A 14,768-nucleotide genomic window follows, 5' to 3' on the forward strand; every position below is an offset into this window, starting at 1 on the left:
AATATCTCATATCCCTTGTTCCTTGCACCATATTTAGAGCCTTTGGAAAATTTAGACAGGTGCACTCCAGAGCCCTTACAGCATAATGGTTTCTTTTTTCACAATGACACATTAATTCCACACAATGATATCTCACTCGGTAAGTATTTGTCAGATATGGGCTTCAAGTAAGCCTATATTTGCTGCTAGAAAAAGGATGGCTTGTACATCAGTGCAAATTAGATGTATTGTGCAATTTTAATGTAAAAGAACTGTGTGTGTGTGGGAGACGAAAGAGAGAGAGAGAGAGAGAGAGAGAGAGAGAGAGAGAGAGAGAGAGAGGTGGTTGTTACAGGGGATACAGTCAACTACTTTCAAGGTAAGAAACAGAGATCTGGTGCTGATCTGCAAGCCATGATTTGCAAGGAAGCCAGATTTACTTCTGTACCAGAAAGTCATGTTCTCCCAGTACTCACATAGAAGTCTGTTCCATTGCAATTCCATCCACTACCTAGACCAGTGATGGTGAACCTTTTAGAGACCGAGTGCCCAAACTGCAACCCAAAACCTACTTATTTATCACAAAGTGCCAACACTGCAATAAAACCTGAAAACTGAGGTTCTTTTAATTTAGAAAGAACAACCCACAGCCAGTCCAAGAATATATATATATATCCCTGGTAGCACACTGACTGGCCATGTGAAAGCTCGGATGAGTCACGGCTTGTGACGTCATCACCTGGCGTGCTGCTCCTTTCCGAGCATGCACGTGGCCCCTATAAGCGCTGTTATCCGATGCTCGGCTGCTGCGGCGATTCTGGGACGACTTGGCTTGCGTGCCGACAGAGAGGACTCTGCATGCCCACTGTGGCATGCGTGCCATAGGTTCCCCACCACTGATCTAGACTAAAGTATCCATGCAGGTGTAATACACCTGCACTGCCACCGCTGCCACCTTCCACTTACTCCCCTCCCGACAGGCAAGAAATCAAGTCATTTACATACCTGGAAGGAGCAGGATCATCTTGCCCAAGGCGTGACATAATATTGATCAGAGTGTTTATGCCTGCAAAACAAAAGTGACATCATGACATTCTTCATGTTTCCTGGTTTTCTGCATTTCCCACACACCTGTCTTTCCCGCACCCACAGATACAAGGTGGGCCCCACTTTAGAAACTTTCTTTTAAGGCACAAATGCATAAGTGTGTTTTGGATGGCTGCAGAGGGCTTGAATTTCAGCCATCCAAATGGGAGGTGAATGTGCTGTGTATCCTCAGGTACAACTGACCTTTCTCCTCTGTTCCCACAAAATGGCACTGGACAGCCCTCTCTTATTCCTATTGCTCTGAAAAGGTTGCCCTTTGCAGAGCATTCAGACACTGCCAGCAACTCATGACTGTCTCATCTGATAAACTATCTCTAATCGCTTCCCGCTGGTCATTAACTCATTGGCAATGGAATTGTGTCACTCACATTCTCTTTCAGAAAGTACATTACAAATGATATTTTAATAGCAGGAAAGGCAAGAACGGGACAATAGGCAAAGGAAGAAAAGCACCCTCCCTGCTGCATCTCATACAATACCATTGTAAGGCAATCACAAATTCACAGAAGAGCAGAGCTGGAAGGGCTGATAAGGCCATTGGGTCCAGCCGCCTGCTCAGTGCAGGACTCCGTGCCAGGGACCCTGCCTGCTCACATCATCCCCTCTTTTTAGAATGCAACTCACATCCTGGTCAAGCAGAAGTGCCTGTGAAATATTTTCAGTTATTAAAAATGGCCACCAGAAGAAGGCAAATGCTGTGTACCTTTTTTCCTCATGTGCATATGATGGACCTTCCGATCTCCGTATTTGGGCTGCCGGATTCCACAATTTGACAAGGAATTCCTTGCATGGTCTGGATTCATCCCAAAGTTTAAGTGATGGCTTGGATGAGTCATGGCAAGCTTAAGTGCATAATTCAAAAGGTTAAAAAAGCCTGCACCAAAAAACTCCCACACAAATTTGCTGCTCATTTGAACACTGCAAAGTTTTCACAGTGGATGTGCTTGCCTGACGTGCTAAGCTCAAGTCTAGCTTATAAACCACACTTACAGGAGGCGGCCAACAGATGCCGGGGCGCCTCGCAGGCATGCACCATGCCCCCCGTCCCGTCCTGCCCTGGTCCTCCCACAGGTATCCCACGGCACACCGCCAAAGCCCCAAAGCGGCACCCTTCTCACCTCCGCTTGCCAGCAGAGGTGGGGAGTGGGGAGCAGGATCACTGGCCAGCCAATCTCAAGGATCTGCTGTCACCCTTGCCGAGCAGCTCTGCAGCGGTTTGAGTCAAACCTAATCTTGTCATGTCACCTGGGTTCAGGCAACATGGCAAGCCCAGAGGTAGACACTAGACCCTACAAAAAGCCATGGCTGTCAGGGTAGTTTATAAAGCCACCCTGAATAAACCATCGTAACCTTGCATGGCACAACAAGTCCCCCGGTTGCATGAAATCTCTAAATCAAGCAAGATTATAGGCTAAGTAAAACACTGAAAAAGTAGACTTTGGATTTTGATGGGGACGTCAGTGCTCAGCTTCTGATAAAATGTGTTCAGAATTTTCAGCTGTTAGGTTCAGTTAGAGAACGCAAATACGACAGCTTTGTAACTAGCTCTATTATTCCACAAATATTTTTGCTATTTTACTGCCTGCACAGCCCTTTGTAAATTATTGAGGACCAAAAGACAAAGAAAATCGATTCATCACAAAATGTCTTATCTCGTCATCCGGAAGGGATTCTTAACCACTCCACATGGCCAGGCTTGTATCTGTATTTAAATTACACACTATTTGAGCCACATTTCTCCTATTCCTGTTGAACAGTTGAGTCAACCAACATAAAATTTCATGTGAGAATCTGACTAGTTCTAGTGTAATTATGTGGAAAGGTCCGTTCTGATAATGTTCTTGTTCTTTAACAGCATCATACATATTTTCTGTTTCCTTTGTTTTATGATCACAGGAATATCAAGACAGTCTACAACAGTAAACAGATCTATAACACTTCAGTTATCTCTGTATTAGCAAAAATGTATAGGGTAAAATACTGGCACCTTTTGAAAGGCTTTTCCCCCCCTCCAAGTATCAGATATTTGTCTAACCCTCTCAAAACCTTTGGGATATAAAGTAGATCAACAAATGTTAGGAAAAGTATAAAATGTGCTCCTGCACTCTGCTGTCTTCATGAACACCAGCTTGATAATTTTACAGCAAGAATGGTCTGCTGGCAGCTGCAAGTGAGATCATCCATTGACATGAATTTTGGTAGCCAGACCAAATCTGTATGGCCTACCCATACTCTTAGTTGTAAGGCTAAGATCTGGGTTGTGCATAATGTTAACCCATGGTTAACTTACAGTTAATTTATGGTTTGATGGCATGCCTAAGGTTGGTGTGGCAGACAAGCAAACAAATGGCAGCTTTCTTAATCCTGGTGTCGTTTCCCTCCCCCTTCACCTGTTCTCTTCCTGCACCCCTAAATGCCTTCGTGGTGCTGGGATACTGGCTTGCATAGCTGCTGCAGGAATTGTACCACTCTTGCCTATTGCCTCTGTAGCTGGCAAAACAACCCATGAACAAACACAGTTTTCAGTTCGCAGGCAATGGCAATCCATGCTTTAAACTACCCAGAGTTTCCAAACCCAATACTAAACCATGTATTTTCATCCTGGATTGCTTGTGATTAACAAGCTATGGTTTGTAAGGGTGCTAGGATCACACATCATAACTCAGGTTTCAACAACCCATGGGTTGGCATTATTTACAATTTACAATCAGTATCAGACACAGATCCTACACTTGTACATCTCTGCTCTGGGTTCTATATGCAACTTCTAAGTAAAGCATCAATGCATTTATTTCAAATTAAAATGCCTTATTAAAGACATGGGTGCAATGCATTTCCTACATTTAGCAGGAGATGCGCTAGCATGTACATTAAATAATGGGAAAAGGACAGAGGTGTCTATAAATGCTGATATAGGACTGAGCGCCTGCACTGCACAACTGTGAAATTATTAGGGCTAGACTGGGGAGAGCAGTCAGCCACAAGAATGCAGTATGAGCAGAAAGATTCACTTCCACACCTGTCTGGAGAATTCCTTGGTGCTTGAGAATGCAGAGGCTGGCCATCCATGGTTTACCAATAAGAATCTATTGATCCAAACATCTCATTGGACCTCCATTTCCAACTGATACTAGAGCACCGAATCTCTTCAGTAGCAGCCAGCATGTCATAAAAATCTGTGCCGCCTCTGGGCTCACTGAGCCTAATACCACACGCAGCATGTTCTTCCCAAGCTCCCACATGAGCCCATTCAAATGAAGCAGCTCGCTTCATTGAGTGACTTTCTGCTCTGGGGCCTGGGGTTCATTGCCTGCTCCCCAGTGTTCTTTGAGGGCAGGTTTGCATGACTTTTCGGGTCCGAGGGACCATGCCAGTTGTTTGTCAGGGTGGTGGGCGCTGTAAATTGGCCACACACACATATGCGCACTCATAGGGCTCATGCTATCCCAGGGGCAATAGCTGTCGGCCGTGCAGCTACCCTGCCCCGGCCACCCCAACAAAAAACACCAAAAGCAGTGTGGTGGGGGGGGGGGTGGACACCCAAGGAGCAGCGGATGCGATTCCTAGAACAGAACAAAAATGTTGTATCCTAAGAATTATTTATATATGTATTAGATTTATACCCCATGTTTTTCTTACAATGAACTCAAAGTGGTTTTCATTGTTCTCTTCCTGTTACTCTCAATCTTATCCACACAGCAACAACCCTGTGAGGTTGGACTGAGAGTCTGAGACTGGCCAGAAGTCACCAGTGAGCTCCATGGCTGCGTGGGGACTAGAAGCCAAGTCACCACTATCCCACACTGGCTCTCCGGAACCTTCAACCTCCTCTTCCTGGAAAACTCTAGGAACAGGGCAAAAACCACAGAGCCCTGTTTCTCTAGCAGGTTGCTATCAGCAGATGCTGTGGGTTAGGAAACCAACCACTTACAGCTTGGCAGGCTGCCTGCAGTTGTGTTACAACTCAGCGTACCATCAACACTGCAGGTCCTCAGCAATACACCCTTGCATCCTCTGCCTCACCATGGCCTTTGTCTTGCTCCCAACTCTCAGCAGGGAACTTGTTGGCTCCATCCATTGCACCAACCTGTGCCCAACCGACCAGCTCTCCCTCCTCTGAGTCCACCCTGGTCCACTGTCCACATGTGATCCATGTGATTTGCCGCTCTGGGGAGCCCCAGTTCCTCAGCCAGCTGCCTCTCCTAACCCGTGCGCTTCCGGGCCGATCCTCATCAGGACTTCAGCTCTGTCATTCACTGGGTGACACCAAGATATGAGCAAGCCTGCCTACTTTCTCATTTGTTTCATGAGAACACAGTCAGGTCTTAAAGTGCACCATGCCTACTAAAATTGTACAGAGCTTTTAGCATGTTCTTACCTGCAACAAACACCGGTCTTTAAAAGTGTAGCCGATCAGTTTATCCAAATGCATCAGGCACTGGTGGTAGCGGATGTGGTGGGTCAGGACAGGAAGCATCATGGCGTGCTAGGGAAGAACCACCATTATTCTTTCATTGAGAGCCGGTGGCATTGTTGTCCATTTCCGTACGCCGCTCCACACTGGTGACACACAGTTCAGGTGCTCAAAGCCCTCCACGCACATTGCCCTTTTAGCATTCCCACACCAAGACCTTCTAAGAGAGGCCGGCACTGTTGCCCCACATTGAGGGTAGTATGGAAAAAGTACATGAATTCATCGCAGGCAAAGATGAGGCAGAGAGCGGTGGGGCTTGTCTGGAGCCACGTGGTGAATTGGGGGCTGAGGGCTGATTTGAGCAAGGGGGACACTCTGCCATTCACTTGCTAACTTACGCCAGCTCTCAAAACACTCATCCTCCTCAAAGCAAGCCCATAGCCTCAGTCATCCCCCACCTCCTGCCCCTCACAGAATACCTCTACAGCAGGCCTTATAAATAAACAGTAAAGTTTACGGCTTGCCTAAGGCATGCAGAGAATCCATGGCTTAACTGGGATTACAGCCAATTCTTCTTGGTGAAGTTTATGTCTTCCTTAAGCAGACCCTAATGGCTCTGATTGTGAAAACCATTCCCTCACAGAACATGAGCTAAAGAGGATTTCCTTTTAAATCACATTTCCCAATGCTTTCCTGCATGGCGTGAAATTCATGTAGGAAAATCTTAGACCATTGCAGGTCAGGATGGTTTGTTTCATTTGATTCTGTTTCACCTGACCAGCTTCTCCTCCCATGAAGCTCCCCTGCATCGTCATAAGACCCTCACAAACACAGAATTACTTTGTTAATGTCTCAAAGCCTATCACTAGGAGTAAATTTCATTGAACTCTATGGAAATTTCTTCCGAACGAACCCGTTACCAGTTTGCAGATGTTCCCACCTTTATCTTCTGTGCATGAGTCACACTATCAAGCACTAATACTATTTCCAAGATACACCGGGTGATTTTTTTTTTCATAATTATTATACCCTTACTAATTTACCCTTGGCTTTCCCTTTCCCCCTCACAGCATTTTAACCACAAATACAAGTGCACAATATCTGAAAGCAAGGGGTGGAAATAATCACATATGTGATCAAATTTGGACTGGCAGAAAATATTTTTTATTTCTTCAAAAACAAGTATACTTGGGCAAACCCCCTTAATTTCTAACTAAGTGGGATTATAAATTAGAGGATCTTAATACAATAATAAGACAATCTGTCTTTCACCTTGTGAAAATATGTGAAGACAGAAAAGACATTAAGCTTCAGGCAAAGTAAGTGGCATGTACAAGAAATGATTGGTCCAATTCAGCTGCTCGGGTTTAACAGAAGACGGTGCACATGATGCAGTACATCCACCCAGCTACTCTGGACTAGTGTGCCAAAACATCTGGTATTCAGAACATGCCCATTTGTCCCACTACCCATGCAGAGTATTGATGTGGGCAACACCAGGAGGCCGGCCCAGCTGCATCACAATCCCGGGGCTTGTACATGAAGGAACCTGTCAGAGTTGCAAGCATGAAAGAAGAGAGCTGGTTGCAGGCACTGGAGGCCTGCACAGGTCTCCATCTTCCTCCAGGGATTCGTAGGGAGCAGTGAGGGCCAAAACTGAATACTACGGTTCCCCAGTGAGATCCTCCATTCTCAGCAGTGCATTGCATTTATATTCCCCCTTTTGCCTTCTTTCCTCTTGAGAGGAATCCAAGGTGACTTACCTAATCCTCCTCCACTCCATTTTATCCTCACAACAACAACCCTGTGAGGTTGGCTAGGCTGAAAGTGGCTCACAGACACCCAGTTCACGCTTGAGGGGGAGCTCCTCAGTCCCTGGTCCAACACTCTAACCACCCGCCACACACTGGCCCTCCATGGACAGTGGCCCAGTAACTTTATCTGAACATAGGATGACTTAAAATAGCAAGGCTGAATTTATCCTAATATGGAAACAATCTATTCTCTTGGACTGCAGAGAAAAATAGCATTTTAAACCACTCTGTATTAAACTTGCCTACAACATTGATATACACCCATTCAATTTTACCACTCTCTAATATGGTGGAAAACATAAAGCTGAAAAATACAAGTATCAGGGTTTCATATTCTTTTTAAGTTGCACTATCTCCTTTTGACCTCTCTTTTGGGATGGGAAGATATATACATATATATATCAAATACGATTGATTCTGCAATTTACCATAAGCCTTGTCTTTGTTCCTTTGCTGCCCTTTCACAATAAAAAGAAAAAGAACTTCTAACTAGATTAAGTACATAGGCTCTAAAGGCCATGAACAATTCTGCTTTGTAAGAGCTAAAAGACAGAATTATGCAGTTTGACTTGGATTCTCCATTAGTGCACTTATTCTATAAACACAAAAACAAGAAAGAAAAAGTCTTGGGTGTGGGGCGGGAAATACCAGTTATATGAAAAGTTAAGCTTATTTGTCTCAGTCTACAGCTCATAAAATAATGAGATTAAAATGCAGTACTCTATAATTCAACTTGTTAAATGGTGCGCTGGAAGAAACTCTATCACAGCTCTTGGAGAAATGCAGAAACCAAGAATGGATGGATGTTCTAATCTGTGAGTTGGACCAGGAGGACTGGATCAGGTCAGTTTGCTCTGAAATATACCAACACTGAATTCCTCAGGCATCCCTAATTCAGAGACACCAGCACAGCTGCCTCTCTCTGTGGGGGTTCTGCCCTCTCCATAGGTATTGATTCAGGGGGAGGCCTGCTGTCTCCATCAGAGGGGAGCTATCCTGTCTCTGTTGCCCCTCCTCCTGCTTGGAGACGTCATAAGGTCTGGTACTGCAGAGCTGAAGGCTCTGCTTCAGGGGAGAGGCTGCCACTGCACCCCAGCTGAATTCTGCCCCATTAACCTACTCAGAGACCTTTGAAGAACCTGGGGGCTGCTCCAGCCCTCCTCTGGCACTTCTGTTGACTGGTTTTTGTTTCTGGACAAGATGATGCACCTGTTCATGCTTCAAGGATTGCTTGTTTGTTTTAAATGATCGATTTGATATGGTTGCTTTATTTATGGCTCTGTTTGACTTGGTGTGCTTATATATTTTTCTGAGATACTTTGGCAGCCTGGAAAGGCAGCAAGGATATTCATTGTAACACAACGCAACACAACACAACACAGCATAGCACATAAGCCATCTCAACTCCTGGGTTACTTCTAAGAACAGGACCAACACATTTCTTCATTGGGAGGATATTTGCGATTCTGCGATTCTGAAAAGCTGCCAGTTGTACCTCAACTTGCATGGCTGCTTCCCCTCACCCCACTGTATCCCTTCTCATCCATGTCCCTTAGGTTTTAAACAGCTGTGAATGGAAGAAAGGCGCTTTCATCTCTTCAGAATACAGAAGGATCTCTGACTCACCTGACAGACATCGGAACGAATGCCAGTTTTCCAAAAACCTTGACTGCTCAGCTCAACGGTCACTTCCCGTCTCATGGTATTTTTCTGCCTGATCTTCTGCAGGGCTTCCTTGGGAAAGGGGAAAAAAGTACGTAACTTTGCTAAATAATTTTAAATGTAATGCTTAGTAAATCAGAAGAAAAACAGGCAGAACCAGCACCAGAGGTGGCCTACAACCAAGGATGAGGCAAAAATGGGTCCCTTTCCAAGTGCACACAAATGCACATTATTTTGCACTTTGGAACCTCTGTGCAAATGGAAGCTCTGTTACCCTCTCAAATTTGCACTTCTCTGAACATTGCCATGAAGCGTTCCAATCAAAGCAGACAGACACAAAAGTGTGTACCAGGGAAAACAATGTTAAAACTGCAACATATTTGGAATTTTTTTTTGTAAGAAATGCATGCATTAGGAAAAATCCTGGAACCTGATTAAGCAATTAACAAAGCCCCAACAAGCTATGTAAATGCCATGTGGTAGAGGACAATCTCAACCTGGCACCAAAAAGGTTGTAAGGTTGGGTCTCAGTGGGGAGGTCATTCCACAACTGAGGGGCCCCTACTGAAAGATGTCCTTCTGAAACCTGGTGTTGGAAGGATACCTGCTCTGGGCGCACACTCTCAAGACCTGCTTGCTGGACTTCCAAGGATGTGAAGCAGAACTGGGGGGGCGGGGGAGGGCTGGGAACTTGGGCCCCACCTAAACACTGAGATGAGAGAAGCGGAGATGTTTATCTCAAGGCCAGAGTCCCCAGGTGGGCAGGCAGCCCCTGGGAATAGCCAAGATGTTCAGTTGGCAGGAAGGGACTCAGAGCAGGGGCGTTTCTCAGACACAGACTACGTGGCCCTGGCTTTTGAGCCCACGACACATTGCCAGCAGAGGAGGGCAGGTCAAGTAGAGGACTGGTGTGCAGCAAGGAGGCAAGCTCATTTCGGAAAGTCTCCCTGGAAGGGATGGGGGCCAGGCATGCTCATAAGGAAAGTTCCTGGAGGTGATTACTAGGTTAGGTTCAGCAAACTACTCTGTGCATGCTCAAAAATTCATTCTGGATGTTTTGTGCTTTTTGGTCAAGAAAGAACACTTTGCAAGGAAAAGGCCTGTGGTTTTTGAATGCATGAAGGAGGAACCCCAGCTCAAGACACCTGGAAAGCTACTCCTAATCCTTGACGATCAAAGCATGTTTATCCTCTTTCAGCCTGAGGGACAAATTCCATTTTTGGAGAGGTGGGACCTCCTGGGACAGAGCTGCGAACACAGGAGGAGCTGTGAGGAGGAGAAAGTTTCGTGGTACAGTCATCCACTCACATGATGTTGGCTTTCACCATAAGCTGTGCCTTGGAGTGTCAAATTGAGCTGCACCAGGTTGTGAAACCTTCATAAGGATCCCAGCAGTGAGGATGCACGAAGCTAAGGATTTAGATTACACTAAGGAATTAGACTACCACTCCCTGAGCTTCTGACTATTTGCCTCCTGGCTGAGACTGAGGGGAACAGAAGTCCAAAATATCTGAAGGGTACATGGTTGGAGAAAGCTGATCAAGACAATTTATCAGAAATTGGACACTGGCCCACTACTTCATTATAGTCTATCTTAATGCAGTCACCTCTCTGTACCTTTGGTATTTAAAAAAAAAATCTACATTTCTGCTGTAATTAATATGGCAACATTTTCTAATACCTACTTTTTTAAAGGTCCAGTATTTAGGGGGTTTTGCTAATAGTTGAAGGCAGCTGCACAAACAGAAGCAATGGTATGCTGAACAATGGAAATAAGGAGAGATTAAACATACTTCTCTCTGCACGAGTTTCTGTTTATCTGCTTGTTTCACTTTGGGACTGTTAGCCAGCAGGTGGCGCAATTTGACATAACTCTTCCAGAGCTTTTGGTACCTGAGGAGGAAAACAAGAAGAATGAGGATAGTAATTGAGAGAAAAACATAGTCCAGTAATTAAAATCTCAGTGAACAATCAGTGTTGCTTAGTGAGACAGTCCACTAATCCTCAGTTCTACACTGGAAGTTTCTTCATAGCCATATAGATACTAGCTTCAACCCAGAAAAAGTTCAACACCAACATTTTTCCACCATTTTATTTATTAGATTTATATCCTACTTTTTCCTTGAAAAGAATTCAAAGCGGCTTACATAATACTCCTTTTGCTCTCAGTCTTATTCCACAACAAAAACCCTGTGAGGTAGGTCAAGCTGAGAGTCTGTGACAGGCCTAAAGTCACCCAGTTGGCTCCATGGCTGAGCAGGGACTAGAACTCAGATCGCGCACTCTTAACCACTACACCACACTGACTTCCATAAGCTATATGGAAGTTTACAATCCTGGTGTATGGTCACCCACTGCTTGGAACAGGAGACAGAAGAGCTCCTGCTTGTTTCGACCACAGCTAATGGAGTTCATCCTTTGGAAGATTCCAGATAACAGACTCTGCTCTTGACATCACTTTATCTGCTCTAAAGTAAATTGTGTCACGGAGGTAACATGTGGAAATTTGCCAGCAGGACATCCAATAAGGCTGCTTCAGCCCAGAGTCCTAATCCATTGCAGAAAAGTTATCCAGAAGATGAATTCTGAAGATGAATTCTGAAGATGGGTGAAGCTGAAGGCAAAAAGAAGACAGGCCCAAATTACTTGTATACTGAAGCTTAAAGCACTTTGTGCCAGGAACGGAACCTTAAAAACTTTCATAATGCAGAAAAATTACACCTGGCTGGGAAATCAATGTGTGATCGGTGGATGTAGAAAGGGTTTGGTCCTATCTCTGCTGTTCTGTAACTCTGCAATGGGGTAATAATCTGGTGGAAAGGGTAGCCAAGGACAGATAACCTAGTGGGCTCCAGATGTTTTGCAGTGCATTTCCCATCATTCCAAACCACTGGCCATGCTGCTTGGGGATTATGGGAGTTTTAACTCCAAAACTCTGGAAGGCCCCAGTCTATCCAGTCATAATTATTACTAGAGCAGCCTAGAATTCATCACAGAGAAATAGTTCCCATGACTGAGAAGTGTGAATGCGGCCAAAAGTTTTGCAGATGGAGGCTCAGAAATTTCCTACAGGACACTGGCCATGGATTTCTCTCCACTAAAAAACGGTTTGCTGATGACACATTAAAACAAGGTAACACTGAAGGGAACTAACCCACAGACATCCACAAGAAGAAGGGGAGGGATTGGTGCAGGTCCAGTTATAGCTGGCTTAAATGGTTTATGGTTGACAAATCCAGCATTTAAAACAACCCATCCATTTGAAAGAAAATACAACTTTTTTGTTAAGAGAAATGAAAGCTCTTTAAACTATAGAACTCAGTCTTAGAGGAGATCAACCCTGACTGCTCTTTAGAAGGCCAGATACTGAAGATGAAACTCAAACACTTTGGCCACCTAATGAGAAGGAAGGACTCCCTGGAGAAGAGCCTAATGCTGGGAACAATTGACGGCAAAAGAAGAAGGGGACGGCAGAGAATGAGGTGGCCTGAAGGAGTCACTGAAGCAGTTGGTGTGAGCTTAAGTGGATGGTGGAGGACAGGAAGGCCTGGAGAAATGTTGTCCATGGGGTCGAGATGGGTCAGATGCGACTTCACAACTAACAACAACGACAATGCAATGCAAAATCACCATTGGGTTAAAGAAAAACTTCCTGTCTTGGAAGTGAAGCAGGGGCCAACCTGGTTGAAATCTGAATGGGAGACTTAATGTTGTGAACCACTGAGAGTGCTTCAGCTACAGGTGGTATAGAAATGTAACAAATAATAATAATAATAATAATAAAATAAATTAGCAATGGAAATAAAGAACTGGAAGAAAATAACTTGTACTCTAGACAAAATGTGAATGCATTCCGATTCATCAGTATAAATTCCAAAGCACTAGTGAAAAATACACTTATAATCATTGAATAGAAACACACGCTTCATCAAGTAAGGAAGGATACATTCAGCCCCAGGCTTGACAGTAATAGCTTACTGTGGGTCTCCAGCATAACTGAGCTGAGCGGGTCGAATTCCAAAGTGGACAATAATGGGGAATGTAATCACATCCGGATTGAACTGCTCGCGATCCAGTTGATCAATACGGACTGAGCTGGGCTTCTAGAGTAAAAGGAAAGAAGAGGACAAAGTTTTAAATTAAATTAGCGAGGCTCTATTGAAATGTGTTGTTGGCTATATAGTCACAGGTATGCACAAGTGAGTGAAAATCGCTAGCATCGCCTTAAGTGAAGAATGAACACTGAGCACAGCTGGGCACAGTCCAGCTTAGACTGGATTCCCTTCGCTTGAACTAAAGTGAGCTGTCTTTGAAATCTTTCAAGTACCAACGTGCAAGGAGGGTGGGCAAGAATGGGCATGCTAGTTCTGTCCCCCAGAGCGCTCCTCTCGTCTTCAGGACCAACCTCTGCACTCAAAAGTCTCATTTATCCATGCAAGTCCTCACCCAACCTACATCCATCCGGATACACAAAGCTCCCTGTTGCAGGAGTTTGCTCCCCGCCAAAGATGGCAACAAGAACAGCCGCAGAGGGGCGTCATGTGGAGCTTTCCTTTCCTATCGCATGGGTCAGCGTAAGTACAAATTAGAACAACTAAACTGTGTAAATCCGAAACCCACTTCAAACTGAGGCTTTAAATCCTTGGGCAAGAAGATATCTCTGAACAACTATGGATAAGACAGTAAGAATGCAAGTTCCTGAGTTTAGTTAACTGACGTCTCCCAGTGATGGTGGAATTGCTACAGATATCCATGTGTCCCTGCTGACAAATCTGTTCCCACTGCAATTCTCACAAGGTAAAAATAAGTAAGAAATAAGGAACAAGTGCAGGACATTTTCCCCATTAACTTGGTGCATACAAGGGCACGATCCAGTGGGGTAGCCAAGAAGCTCCCACACTTGGAGGATTCTGGGAAACTCAGGTGGTGTGGGTGGAGTGCAGAGGTCATGCAGGGTTGGTTCCCTGCTCTTCCTGCTCTGCACTTCAGTGAGGTGGCCAATTTTGGCCACTTCACTGTGACCCCCTCAGAGGACAGGGCATTGGGCATGGCCTGGATACATGGTACCCAGGCAACTCCAGTCTCCCCCACTTCTCTGAGCTCATCTGCCCAACCTCGGAGAAGCAGCCAGTTCTTTGTGCACTGGCTAAAGGTGGGAGAAAGGACATCCCCAGCTCTGAGATGGGGGGTTTCCACCACCGAGTATGAAGATTTGAAGGAGCCCATGGCCTCCTCAGGGACCACTCTGCCCACGTTTAAAGCATCTGGGCATTGCTAAAGATTCACTGCAGCTGAAAAGGGGAACAGAAACAGGGAAATCGATAAAAGTTATCGCAATGAATTTAATTTTGCAGTGGCTTTTTGTCACACGTTAGAGTAGCATCAAACTCATCAAAGAAAGGAATGGACAGAACTACTGTGATAAGCAGGAAGGATTTTCAAAGCCAATGCTCTGTTTAGATAATGTGAAGCTGTTCGTAAAAGAAATTTACAAGGTTAAACATTAAAAGACATTCCCTCTTTTATCTGTAGTTTATTTAGATTTCACATTGAAAACCCACACAAATATGCTGTTTGCTGCTGATGAAAATTAAAATAAGTGCTATTGTCACCAAAGAGATGCTGGAGGTCCAGGTGGGGGATCTGTGAGCATTTCCCCCCTTTTATTCCTCAGTGAAAAACAAGCTCTCTCTGACATACATATACAATGAGAGAGAGAGACAGACCCAAACCCACTCCACTCTTCATAATCGTCTGTTCCTCTTTAGCTATCGCCATCAACCACTGCATTA

The 14,768-nt window shown here is 44.8% G+C and overlaps 1 protein-coding gene across 3 annotated transcripts in view; it reads right to left on the reverse strand.

The window, feature by feature from the left end:
• Positions 1 to 14,768, reverse strand: part of DROSHA (drosha ribonuclease III) — a 103,124-nt gene that overhangs the window by 53,452 nt on the left and 34,904 nt on the right. For all 3 annotated transcript variants that reach the window (XM_044426454.1, XM_044426453.1, XM_044426455.1), the window contains 6 exons: positions 12,955 to 13,079; positions 10,770 to 10,869; positions 8,941 to 9,048; positions 5,465 to 5,572; positions 1,790 to 1,928; positions 985 to 1,045 (listed from right to left, as the gene is read on the reverse strand). In XM_044426454.1, coding sequence (XP_044282389.1) covers positions 985 to 1,045; positions 1,790 to 1,928; positions 5,465 to 5,572; positions 8,941 to 9,048; positions 10,770 to 10,869; positions 12,955 to 13,079 — 641 coding nt within the window. The remainder of the gene's footprint in view (positions 1 to 984; positions 1,046 to 1,789; positions 1,929 to 5,464; positions 5,573 to 8,940; positions 9,049 to 10,769; positions 10,870 to 12,954; positions 13,080 to 14,768) is intronic.

The sequence above is a fragment of the Varanus komodoensis genome, unplaced genomic scaffold (genome assembly GCF_004798865.1).
Source record: "Varanus komodoensis strain SLA01 unplaced genomic scaffold, ASM479886v1 scaffold17, whole genome shotgun sequence".
In the NCBI taxonomy this organism is placed as follows: Eukaryota; Metazoa; Chordata; class Lepidosauria; order Squamata; family Varanidae; genus Varanus; species Varanus komodoensis.